We start from the raw sequence: 16067 nt of genomic DNA on the forward strand, positions 1-16067 counted from the left end.
TTTCAACATTTTGATGGAAAATCGCTCAAATGTTTTGTCTCAGAGCTTCTTATCGAATAAAAAATTCTTGTCTGTTACATATTCTCCAAAGGTAGCAGTTCTTGAAAGTACTAGTTGACTCCAGCTTAAAAGATTACTGCATGATTATAACTTCATAAAAACAAATATCGTTAACAGTATATAATAAAAAAGTTCAAATTTCATGGTAACGAGATATGACTTAATTAAACGTCTACCTCACACTTGATCTTAAAGCAATATAAAAAAAAAATGAAATGAGAACAATCGTGAAAATGTAAAAATAATCCTGATCTCACCACAGCCACTTTTTTTATTATATTTTTTCAAATATTTGTATTCTTATAAAATTTTTTAAATCATGACGGAAAATTAGAAAAATTGTTCTACAAATACGCAATTTTTCATTACATATCAAAATCTGCAAGTTTGTAACCAACTAAAGCTTCTCCAGAACAGTGTTATTGAGAATCAAAGATAACAAGAACGTTTTTCTTATAATAAAATTCCTCGTAAGACTATGTATTGTATTAAGATAAAAAATAGATAAAATCCATAAATTTTTACAAATCTAGTAAAATAATAATCAAACATATAATAAAAACATAGTAAATTAAAAAAAGGTTGTTTTCCACACATTTTTCAATTATAGGAGGAAGATGAAAATCCGCAGGAAGCCCTTAACATGATGTGGCCAACTTCATCTCAGAAAAGAATAACTTACGTTCTTGTAGCACCAATTCTGTTTCCATTGTGGCTCACACTACCGGACACTCGAACACCAAAAGGTACTAAAACAAACTTTGCCAGCTCAAATCTTTTGGAAACAATTTAAAAATGTATTACAAAAAAAAACGAGACTCTTTACCTATTTACTATTTCAACTGAAAGATAATAGTTATTAAGTTAAAAAAACCCTTTTAATTTTTAATTTAGAAGAATATAAATTGTAGTAAGATAGAAAAATATAGAACATGTATAATAACATAAAAAAATTAAATAAAGGCCAAATTTATAATATGAGTAAAAAAGACATGAAATAAACAAAAGTCTGTTAAAACAAAAAGTATACGAAATTTTAATTTGAAGACAAACCGCTTCAAATATTAAAAATAATGGGTGGAACTTACGAAACTAATTCAGCCTTGACATTAAAAAATATTCTATTGTAATTACTAAACATCCTCAAAAATAAATTTGAGTAACAAATTCATGAAAACAACTGTATTATTTTTTATCATGGGAATAATCCAAAACTAACAAAAAATTGTTAAAATAGAAAATAAAAGAGTAGAAAAATATAAAACAAGCCTCAACAGTGTCATCAAAATACAAAAAAACTTCATAATCATGACTCCAATCAACAGCAACATTATCATAAATGTAACCATAATTATCATCATCATAATCATCATCATCATCATCATCATCATCATCATCATCATCGATATCATCATCATCATTATTATCATCAATATCATTATTTTCATCGTCATTATCACCATAATTACTGATATCATTATTATCATCATCATCATCCTCATCGTCATTATCGTCATCGTGATTATCGTCATCATTATCATTATAAACAACATCGTAATCATTATCATATTCATTATCGTTACCGTTATTATCATCATCATCATCATTATCGTCATCATCATCATCATCAACATCATCATCGTCATCATCATCATCATCATCATCATCATCATCATCATCATCATCATCATCATCATCATCATCATTATCGTCATTATAATCATTATTATTATTGCTATCATTACTAACATCATCATAACCGTCATCATAATAATTATTTTTATCATTATTACCATCATTATCATCATCATCATCGTTATGAACATAATCATCTTCATCATCGTTATCATCATCAATATTATCATAAACAACATTATTATTATCATCTTCAATAACATGATTATTATTATTATCATCATTATTATCATTGACATGACCATTACCAAAATTATTATCATATCATTATCATCGTTGTTATCACGATCATCATCATTACCATCATCAACACCATAGCAATCATCATCATGATCATGATCATCATTATTATTATCATAATAATTATAATTATGGTCATCATCCTTACAGTTATTTATATCGTCATTGTCATAATTATAATTATGATTTAAAATATCATTTTCAGCATTATTATCATCGTCATTATCATCATAATTATTATTATCATCATAAAAATCCTCATAATCATTATTATCATTGTTATTATTAAGATTATTATGATTATTAACATCCTCGTAATTGTCATCAAAATCATTATCGTTATCATTATTAGAATTAATATCATCACCATCATCGTCATCGTCATCAACATAATCATCATCAATATTATCATTATTAACATGATTTTCATTATCTTTGTTATTATGATAATTATGATAATCATGATCATCATTATTAACATAACTATTACCATTATTACTATCATAATCATCATCATCGATATTATCACGATGGACAATATTACCAACATGAACATCATAGTCATTATTATCATTATTCTATTTATAATGATCATTATCATGATCATTATTATCATAATCATAATTATCATTATAATCATAATTATCATCACTATCATCATCATCATCACCATCATCATCAACATCATTATGATTAACATGACCATTTTTATAATCATTATTCTCTTTGTCATCATGATTATCATTATCATCGTCATTATCATTGTCATCGTTCTCATTATAATCTTGATCATTTAAAAAATTATCATACTCGTCATTAAATCCATTATTATTGTGTTTACTATTATCAATATCATCATAATTGTCGTCATTATTATTAGTAATGTTACGATTACCATTATTATCATCATCATCATTATCATCATCCTCATCAACATAATCGACATTATCATGATAATTACCATTGATATTATTAATAATAACATTAATATTGACATTTTTGTCGAAAAAATTATCATTCTTATCATCATTATTAAAATAACCATAAATATCATAATTATCATAATCATCATCATCGTTACTATCAGGATTATCATTGTCACTATTATTAACGTCATAGTTATCATCATAATCATCATCATCATCATTATTATCATTATTATCATTATCATCATTATCATCATTATTATCTTCTTTATTATCATTATTATTATCATTATCATAATCATCATCACCAACATCATTAACATAATAATTATTATCACTTTCACTAAAATCATTATGACCTTTATTATCTCTTAATCTTTATTATACTCATAATTATATCACAATCATTATAATTTTTATTATTGTTGTTTTTATTATACTATAGTTATTATTACTATCATTCCCAGCATCACTGTTATCATTAGAATTATTAACATCTTCAACAGTATCATTATCATTTAGTATTATCATCATCATCATTATCATTATCACTTTTATCACTATCATCATCAATATGAAAATTATATCTATTATTACTGTCACAACCGTCATTATTGTTATTTACAACTTAATAATCATTATAATTGTCTTAGTCATTACCACCATTATTATTACAATTATTATTATTCTTATTATTTCTATTATTAGAATTATCATAATTTCTAATATTATTATCATCATCCTCACCGTAATAACAATCATTATAATGATCATTACCATTATTGATATAGTTAACACTAATATTAGCATCATCATTATTGTTACTATAAATATTAGTATTATTATTATTTTTATTATTATAATTATTATGATCATTATCATTGTCATTATAATTATCGTCATTATTATTATTATCATTAATATTTTCATCATTAATATCATTTTCATCATCATCAACATCATAATCATTATCATCATCATCATTTTCTTCATTATCATCATGATCATCATCATCGTCATCATCATCATGAACCGAATAATAATTATTATTAATGTCATCAACATCATAATTATTATCGTCATTATCGATGACAACATCATTATCAGTATTATTGTCATTATACGCATCATCATCATCACCATGAAAAATATCATCACCATCATTATAATCAACAACATTATCATTTTTATTATTATCTTCATCATTTATATTATGATCATTATTATCATAATTTCTATCATCATCATCCTCATCATTATTATCGTTATTATCATTATTATCATCACCACTCTCATTGTTTTCATTTTTATTACCACTTTCACTATCAGCATCATTATTCTTATTATTATCTTCATCATCATTGAAGTCATTATCTTAATCAGTATCATCATCATGATAATAATGATCATCATTATTATCATCATCATCTTCATGGCCGCTATCACCATAATAATTGATAATCATTGTCATCATCATCATTATCATCATCTTTGACATTATCGTCATCGTCATTATCGTCATCATTACTATAATAGACATAATCATAATCATTCTCATATGCATTCTCATAACTATTATCATCATTATAATTATCATCATTACCAACATCTTCATTGTCATTATCATCATCATCATCATTATAATAATAATCATACTTATGGTCATTAGCATTTTTACTATTATTAATATTAATATCATTATATCATTATCATCATTATCGTCATAATTATTGTCATTATCATGCTAGTCATTATTATCATTATAATCATCAACATCATCATCATTATTATTATTGTTATGATCATCATTATCGTCATCATCGTCATTATCATCATCACAATCATAATCAAAATCATCGAAATCAAGGTCATCTTTATTATCGTTATCATTGTTATTTTTATAATCACCATCATTATCATCATTAAAATTAAGATTAACATTATTATTTTCCTAATCATTATTGTTTTCATCCTGATCAACATTATTATAATCATAAATATCATAGTCATTATCATAATCAACATAATTCTCATCACCATTATCATCATCATCATCATCATTATCATGATAATCATTATTAATATTATAATTATTGTTGTTATAATTACAAACAATATGATAAACATCATTATAATCATAATTGTTGTTATTATTATTATTCTTATTATTGTCATTATCATTATCGTCATTAAAATAATCATCTGTATCATCATAACAATCATCAATATTATCATAAAAAACATTGTAATCACCATCTTTGTGAACATAATTATCATTGATATCATCATCATAATTATTATTCAATTATTATAATGTAATAATATAATTATTAAAATTATATTTATAATTATTATTATCGTCATTATCCTTAAAGTTATTTATCTTGTCATTGACATCATGATGGTTATAATAACAATTATTATTATTAGCATCATTATCATCGTCATTATAATCATAACTATTAGAATCACTATCATCATTATCATTGTCATTCTTATTATTATTATTATTATTCTTATCATTCTTATTATAATTATTATTATTTTTATTATTATTATTGTTATGAACATCATCATAATTGTAATCATAATTATCATCATTATTATCATAACCATTAATATCACTATCATGATCACCTTTGTTATTAACATAATCATTATTATGATTATTATTATTATTATAATAATCAATATTTTCGTTATTACCATCATTATCATTTTTTTTGTAAATATAATAATTATATTTATTATTATTATCATTATTCACATATCCATTACTATTATTACTATCATAATCATCATCATCGTTATCATTACGATCGACATCATTGCACATTATTATTATCATAATCATTATAATCATTATTATCATTATAATGATCATTATTTTGATCATTATCATGAGTATCATCATCATCATCATTATTACTACCATCATCATCATGAATATTATGATCATTATTATAATCATATTAATCATTATCTTTTGTATTATTACTATTATCGTTATTATCATTGTCATCTGTTTTATTTTAATCATTATCATTCGAAACATTATCATACTCATTATTAAAATCATTATTATTGTCTTTACTATCATCCCTATTATCAGAATTGTAATCATTATTACTTTTATTTTCATAATAACCATCAAGATAATCATCATCATTCGTGTGATGAACGTCACCATTACCATCATCATGACCATCATCAATACTATCATTATTGTCAGTTTCATCATCATTATCATAACCAGTAAATGACTATTATCATTATCATCATCATCATTTTCATTACTATCATTATCATTTTTATTACCAACATCATTTATATAATGATTATAATCACTTTCACTGAAATCATTATTACTTTTCTTATATTTTCTCTTAATCATCATCATAGCCATCATCGTAATAAGCATAATTATCTTCATCACCATCATCATCATAATTAAAATAAAGATTAACATTATCATTTCCCTAATCATCATTGTTATCATCCTGATCAACATTATTATAATCTTAAATATCATAGTTATCATCATAATCATCATGATTCTCATCACCATTATCATCATCATCATCATTATCATCATCATTATCATGATAATCATTATGAATATTATAATTATTGTTGCTATAATTACAAACAATATGATAACCGTCGGTATAATCATAATTGTTGTTATTACTATTATTCTCATTATTGTCATTATCATTATCGCCATTAAGAAAATCATCTTTATCATCATAACGATTATCAATATTATCATAAACAACATTGTAATCATCATCTTTGTAAACATCATTATCATTAATATCGTTATCATAATCATTATTATAATCATGATCATAATTATTATTATCGTCATCATCCTTAAAGTTATTTATCTCGTCATTGACATCATAATGATTATAATTACATTTTTTATTATCAGCATCATTATCATCGTCATTATCAAGATAATTATTAGTATCACTATTATTATTATCATCATCATTCTTACTGTCATTGTTATTATTCTTATTATTAATATTATTATTATAATTTTCATTATTATTATAATAAACATTATTATAATTGTAATCATAATGATCATCATTATCATCATTACCATTAATATCATCATCATGATCATCTTTGTAATTAACATAATCATTATATTATTATTATATCATGATCAATATTATCATTATTAACATCATTATTATTTTTTTCGTAGATATAATAATTATATTAATCATTATTATCATTATTTACTTGTCCATTACTATTATTACTATCATAATTATCATTATCGTTATCATCACGATCGACATCATTGCACATTATTATTATCTTAATCATTATCATCATTATTACTATTATAATAATTATCATCATGATCATTATCATTAGTATCATCATCATCATCGTTATTATTACCATCATCATCACGATTATTATGATCATTATTATAATCATATTAATCATTATCTTTTGTATTATTACTATTATCGTTATTATCATTGTCATAAGTTTTATTTTAATTATAATTATTTTAAACATCATCATACTTATTATTGAAATCATTATTATTGTCTTTCCTATCATCCTTATCATCATAATCGTTATCAAATCATTTTTTTTTTCATAATAACCATTAAGATTATCATTATCATTCCCGTAATAAACGTAACCATTACCATCATCATGACTATGATCAATATTATCATTATTGTCAGTATCATCATCATTATTATAACCATCATAATGACTATCATCATTATCATCATCATCATGATCATCATTACCATCATTATTATTTTTATGTCCAACATCATTTATATGATGATTATAATTACTTTCACTGAAATCATTATTACTTCTCTTTTATTTTCTCTTTATCATCATCATAGTCATCATTATAATCACAATTATTATAATCTTAATTATTATTATTTTTATTATTCTTATTATTGGCATTATAATTATTGTCCTATCATTATAAATAACATCACCATTATAACAATAATTTTCATTATCGTTACCAACATTATTATTATTATTATAATAAAATCAATCATCATTATAGTTATTATTTTAATCATAATCAGCAATATTGTTATGATTAGCATTATGAACATCTTTCTTATCCTTATCACTATCAATGACATTATCATTGTTACTATTATTATCAATAACATTATTTCTTATATCATCATCATCATTATCATCATTATCATCATCATCATCATCATCATCGCTATGAATATCAAAACCATGATTATAATTATTACCAAAATTATCATTATTATCATCATTATAATAATTATCAACATCATTAACATCATTATTATCATCATCACCATTATCGACAACATCATCATCAAAATCAACAACATTATTATCATTATGATGACTGTTATTTTTAGATTTGTAACCATTAACATTATTATCATCAATATCATCATCATAATTATCATCGTTGTAGTTATCATTAAGGTCATCAACATTATCGTTATTGTTACTATTATTGTGTTCAATATCATCATCATTATAATCATCGTCTTATTGTTCTCATCATTAATATCATCATCATCACTATTATTATTAACATCATCATTACTATGATCAACATCATCATCATCATTATCATCAACAACATTATGATGGTCATTATCATCATCACCACCAATAATAATTATATGATTATTAGCATTATTTTTATTATCGTTTTTATAATCATCATCATCATTATAATTATTATTATTGACATAAAGATCGTCTTTATAATCATCATTATAACCATTATATCTTCATTATTTTCATTATCTTTATAACTATTATTATCATTATCATTAAAAACATCGTTATTATAATTATTATAATCAATTTTAACATCCTTTATATTATTATCACTATCATCATCATCATTATTATCATCATATTAACTATCATCATTATTATCATTACTGTAGTTTTGATCATTTTTAAAATTATTATCTTTATTATTATTATGACCACTACAATTATAATGACCATCATCATCAACATGATCATAAACATCATCATCGTCATTATGATGATGGCTACCATGATCATCTATAATGTCATCCTACTCATTATCATCATCTTTATTACTATTATCATCATCATCACTATCATTTTCATTATCATTATTATTTTTAACATTAACATTAGTAACACCGTCATTTTAATTATCACGACGATAATGATTATCCTTATTATTAAAGTCCTCGATATTATCATTATTATTATCTACAATATCGTCAAAACTATTATGATCATATTCAATATTATAAACATAATCATACTTATCATTATAATCAATCATAGTATAACTTATATTTTTCTTATCATAACATTCATTATCATTTTCTTCATTTTTTTTATTATTATTATGTTTTTAACCAACACTATTATCAACCTTATAATAATTATCTTGATTATCATTATAATAATCATCATAATTATTATCATAATCATTATTATCATCTTCATGATTATTATAAATTTTGTCATTATTAATATCATCATCATCATCTTCACCATGATTAACATTATCATCATCATTATCATGGTTATAATTATTATCATCCTTATCATTATCATCGTCATCATCATTATCATCATCATAATTGTTATTTTTATTATTTTCATTAAAACTGTCACTCTCAACATCATCATCCTTATCATTATAATCATCATTATCATTATCATCATCATCATCATCATCACCATCACCATCATTATTATCATTATTATCATCGTGATCAACATAATCATCACTATCATCATAATTATCATCAATATAATCATGACCATCATCACCAACATTATCATCGACAATATATTTATAATTATTATTAACATTATTAATATTCTCTGTTTATCGTCATCATTATTGGAAACATCAGTGTCATCATAATTATTATTATTATAATGATTGTCATCATTATCACCATGATTAACATCATCATAATCATTATCATGGTCAAAATCATTATCATTCTCATCATCATCATCGTCATCATCATTATCATCATCATCAATGTTATTTTTATAATTTTTATTAACACTGTCACTCCCCAAATTATTATCCTTGTCATTATCATCATCCTCGTCATTATCATTGACAACATGATTATATCATCATTAACATCATCATGGTTATTATCATCATCGTCATCATTATTATTATCATTATCGTCAATATTATCATCATCATCATCATCATCATCATCATCATTATCATCATTTTCATTCACATCATTACCATCATCATTATAATAATTTTTATAATCATTTTCTTGTTATATTATTATGAATATAATCACCATTATAACAATAAATTTTAGTCTTATCACCAACATTGGTATTACTATTATTATAATAAAAATGATTATCATAACAGTAATTATCATAATCTTTACCAGCAATATTGTTGTTATTAGCATTAATATCATCTCCATTATTTTAATCACTATTATTAACATTATCATCGTTAATATAATCAACATTATTATTACTAATATCATTATCAGCATTATCATCATCATCACTATAATCATTATCATCATCGTTATAAACGTTATGATTATCATTACTGTCACCAACATTATTAATATCATGATTTACAACTTAATTATCAATACAGTTATCATCATCACCAGAATAATTATGATTATGATTATTATTATTTATATTACTCTCATCATTAGCATTATCATAATTTTTGATATTTCAATTATTATCTTTACCGTTATAACAATCATTATTATTATCATTGCCAACATTATTTCTATCATCTTAAGTATCATTACTATTAACATTATCATCATCAACATCGTCATCATAACCATCATCGTTGTAATTATCATTAATATCAGCATTATCATCAAAATAATTATTATTGTTATCACTATTATCATCATCATCAACAAAATCATCATTATCATCATTATCATAATTATAATAGTTATTATTATCATAATTATTATCATCATCATTATTATCTTTATTAACGTCATTATTATCGTCATCGTTTTTAGTATAATCTTTATTATTATAAACATCATCATAATCATTATTAAAATTTTAATTATTGTCTCCATTATTCATAATCATCATCACAATCGTCATCATAATCATTATTATTATCATAATTGCTATTATCATTATCATTATCATCATTATTATCATCGTGATCAACATAGTCATCACTATTATCATGATAATCATCAATATTATCATTTTCGTTATCATCGACATCATCGTCGACAACATATTTATAATTACCATTAACATTATCATTATTATTATCATATCGTCATCATTATTGGCAACATCAGCGTCATCATTATTATTACTTTTGTTATGATCATCATCAACATCACCATGATTAACATTGTCATCATCATTATCACGGTCATAATTATCATCACCCTTAGGCGGTTCTCAGGAGCTTGCCCACATTTAAGCACTGACACAAGCCTCCATACCATACACTGACCGCAAGGGGGCCGCACTCCAGAAGCCCAAAAAAAAAAAAAAAAAAAACGCGGAAGCGAAGCACCTAGAAGCATGGGCCACTAAGCCAAAGCCGCTAACCGGTAAAAAGGTGATAAAGCGAAGTGGGTTAAGAAAGTCTGCTCGCGCTCAGGCACCTTTTCAGGGCCCCATCCCCCCCCCCAACCGCCCCGTGGCTACGCCCCAGCGGCTCCACATCCAAGGCCCACCACCACGCCCCCTTCTGAACCCCCCAGGCGCCGCACCCAAAAACACAACCCCACGCCCCCCCCCCCTAATGGCACTGGATCCACGCTCGCACCACCTCCGCTCAGCCGTCCAGAGAACCATTCTCTTTTTTGGCCCGGAGAACTGTATGTATATATTGGGCTACTGCAGTCCACATCTCTTCGTTAAGCAGCATTTTATCTATGACGTTGTCAGGCTTAAAGGTTCCAATCCTTTCCTGCAGCACGTGTCGTTCGGCTTGCCACTTGATGCAGTCAAAGAACGAATGTTTTGCGTTATTTTTGTCGTAGCCACATAAACTTGCAAGCAGCCGTCTGTGTTTTCCGCATCTTGTTAAGGTACGAGCGAAAATACCCGTGATTTGGGAGGAATTGGGCAAGGTAGTAATCTACTTCCCCATGTTTCCGCTCTGTCCATTCTTTGACATTTTTTATCAGGCGTGCCGTCCATCTACCTCAAGATTCCTCTTGACATCTATGTTGTCAGCGTTACCAGGTTACTTTCCAGGCGTTTTCCTTGGCCTCCATTCTTCCTAGGTCCTGCTCCGTAAGGTGCTTTAATTGGTTTTTTAATGGTGCTTTAATGGTTTTTTCCTTGCAATGAGGTAGATGGGGATTACGCCTGCTATCACCTTTATCGCAGACTCTAAGACTATGTGATAGGCGAAGGCTATCCTCAGGGCTCCCATTCTTTAAACTTGGCCAATTTTCAGTCTCTTTTTTTCGACGTTTATCTCATCCTCCCATACCTCAGCCCCGTACAAAATAATAGACTAGGCCGTAGACATAAGGAGCCTGCGTTTTGCAGGCTTCGGACCTCTGACGTTCAGCATTATTCGGCTTAATGCCGCTACTCTTGCCACCGCCCTGTCCGCTGCTTGCCCAAGGTGGCTCCAAAACGTGAGCTGTCTGTCCAGCGTCACCCCTAGGTATTTAACGGCTTCCATCGTCAGTACTTCTCTTTCTTGTACCTTGAGGAAAATGATGGTATCTATCTTTTTTCTCGTCGATAGTACCATCTCCGTCTTCCCTGCTGCAACTTTGAGTCCGTGGTTCTCCATCCATGGAGCCAGTCTCCGCAAAACCTGGTTAAGTCATATCTGGACAAGTACCATCGTGTGTTTGACGATCACTACAGCAGCATTGTTCACGTATCCCATTAAGAACGTTCCCTCTGGCATTTCCTGTCGGAGAAGTCCGTCGTATGACATATTCCAGAGATCGGGTCCAAGTATGAAACCCTGGAATGCCCCTGTAGTTATTTTCTTTTTTGTTTCGCCTTCTGTTGTCGTATAGGTCAAGAACCGGTCTTAGAAATAATCTCTCAATACTCTCAAGTGATAGTCTAGCGTTCTGAATGTGTATTTCAGAGCTTTTAAAGCATGTCCTTCTATCTTGCTGAGTTAAAAGCGTTCTTCACATCCAAAGTCACCGAAGACGAGGGGTCTGGCTCCATGACATATGTCTCGAGTGTTTTAAACTGCTTTTACTATTTCTTCTACTGCTCCTATAAAAGACCTTCCTTTTCTGAATCCGTACTGCCTGTTGGATAAGTCTCCCGCGTTTTGTATGGCCAATAAAAGACGGGCCTTAAGCAGCTTTTTTTCGTATAACTTTCCAGGCATATTCAGCATGCATAAGGGCCTAAAAGATAACGGGGAGTTAGGCTCCCCCTTGCCTTTATCGATTAGTACTAGCCATGCGTTTTTCCAGGGTTGTAAACAACCCCTTCCAAAAACATGCATTGTATAGGTTTGAGAGCAGCTGTGGGTGCTTCGCCACCACTGTCTTAATCACTTCCACCAGTTTACTGTCTGGTTCAGAAGCTTTTCCGTTTTTACGCGATCCAGCTGCTAGCTCCAGTTCCTTCTGGGTGAATAAAGGTACCTCTTCTATGAAATCAAAATCTGCTCAATCCTTGAGTTCTAGATGTGTCGGGGATGGCGTAGCCACGATATGTACCATGGTATATGCGTCTTTGTTTGCAGTTGCTGCAAGTCTTCCCAGTTTTCCCATTACTATCTGATATGCTCTGCTCAAAGAGTTGTTATTTACTTCCAAGCACAGAGCCCGCCAGCACTGCTTTTTGCTGTTCTTGAAAGCTGCTATAATTGTCCTTTTGCAAGCTGTAAGTTAAAGTGCCTTTGTCCAGCCTCTAAGTTATTTCTGGCCCTTTCATAAAGGCGTCTATGTTTGAAACATTGGCGCCTCAGTTCTGCTATTTTTTTGTTTCATCAGTAAAATAAGCGTTTGCCGTTTTATCTTTTTTTTCTGGGCATTCATACATATTATTATCTGGACATGGACATATATCAATATATCACTATCATTATCATCATCACTATCACCATCATCACCATCATTACTCTTATTATTATTATCATCAACATCATCATTATTAACACCGTCATTTTAATCATCATGATGATTATGGTTACTCTTGACATTATCGTCCTCGATATTATTATTATTACTATCAGCAATATCGTCTTCACCATCATTATGATCCTAATTATTATAAACATCATGAGACTTGTCATCATAATCAATATCATTATTACTACTACCTTTCTTATCATTTTCGCCATTATCATTATCTTTATTATCGTTATTACTATCATGTTTATAATCAACATTAATATCAAAATATTATCATCATAATTACCATGATCATCATTATCATTATCATCATTGTCATTATCATCATCATCATCATCATCATCATCATAATCATCATCATTATCATCATCATCATCATCATCATCATCATCATCATCATCATCGTTGTCATTGTTATTATTATTAGCGCTCTCACTACCATTATCATTATACTTATTATTATCTTTATCATTACTTTAGTCAGTATCATTATCACCATCATCATTTTCAATATGATGATAGTGTTCATTATCCATATTATTACTAATTATGTTATTTTATTCATTATAATTAGTATCATTATTGTTATAACAATGATTTTCATTACTACTAACAACATTAGTATTATTGTCTTTATCATTAAAATCAACTTTACTATTATTATCATCATTATCAACATCTTCACCATCATCAACATCATCATCATCATCATTATCATCAACAACATTATTATTGTCATTATCATTATCATCATCATTATAATTACGATCATCATTATCATCATTACCATTATCCTCACCATAAATATTATCTTTATCATTATCATCATCATTTATAACATAAATATGAATAACGTCATTATTATCATTATCGTCATCATTATTATTACCATTATTATCATCATTGTTATTATCATTATCATTATTATTATTATAATTATCAATATTTTTATCACTATCATTATTATCATAATTATTATCATTGACACTCATTATTGTCATTCTTAACATCATTATTATTATTATCATCATCATCATCATCATCATCATCATCATAATCATTATTATTATTACTATAATTATCGTTAAAACATCATTATTGTCATAATTCTTTACATTATTAACGTCATTATTTATCATTAATATCATCTTCATAACCATCATTATAACTATTAATTTTATTATTATAATCAACATCATTATTATTATCATTAACATTATTAACATTACTATCATTATCGTTATCATTATTAAGTTATCATTATAATTATCATATCTATCACTATCATTATTATTTTCATATATGTCACAATCATCATAATAATAATTTTTTTTTAACATTATCACTATGATTATCATTATCATTATCAGAATCATTATTATCATTATTGATTCATCCTCATTTTCAAAATTATCATCATCATCGTTATCGACATCATCATTATCATAATTACCAATATCATTATTATTATGATTATAATTAACATTATCATTATTATTATCATTATCATCACTATTATTATCATTATCATCGTAATTATCACTATTATCCGCATTATCATCATCATCATTATTATTACTATAATTATACTCATCATAACATTATCATTATCTCTATTATAAACGTTGTTAGCGTCAACATTTTTTCCATCATTTATATAGTCAAGATTATCATCATTATATTCAGTATTTTTCCTATTATAATCAACATCATTATCATCAAGGTCATCATTATCATCATCATTATTAACATTAGCATCATTTTAATTATCATCGTCATCATAATTGTCATTATTTTTATCTATATCAACATTTATATAAGTATTATCTTCGGTATTAACATTATGAATATCATCGCCATTATCCTTAACGTCATAACTATTATCATTCTTATCATATATATCATCATTATCATTATCATTAACATCATTATCATCATCATCATCATCATTATAATAATCATACTGATCTTAATCTTTATCGTCATAATTATTATCTCCACCATCATA

At 26.6% G+C, this 16067-nt stretch overlaps 1 protein-coding gene across 2 annotated transcripts in view; it reads left to right on the forward strand.

Moving 5' to 3' along the window:
• The window catches only part of Nckx30C (solute carrier family 24 member Nckx30C), a 440887-nt gene that overhangs the window by 346143 nt on the left and 78677 nt on the right, over positions 1-16067 (forward strand). For both annotated transcript variants that reach the window (XM_089595020.1, XM_089595021.1), the window contains exon 4: positions 671-806. In XM_089595020.1, the coding sequence (XP_089451146.1) occupies positions 671-806 (136 nt within the window). The remainder of the gene's footprint in view (positions 1-670; positions 807-16067) is intronic.

Source organism: Copidosoma floridanum, unplaced genomic scaffold (assembly GCF_036245765.1).
Source record: "Copidosoma floridanum isolate Cflo_tuat_1 unplaced genomic scaffold, Cflo_Japanese_pri ptg000024l, whole genome shotgun sequence".
Classification (NCBI taxonomy): domain Eukaryota; kingdom Metazoa; phylum Arthropoda; class Insecta; order Hymenoptera; family Encyrtidae; genus Copidosoma; species Copidosoma floridanum.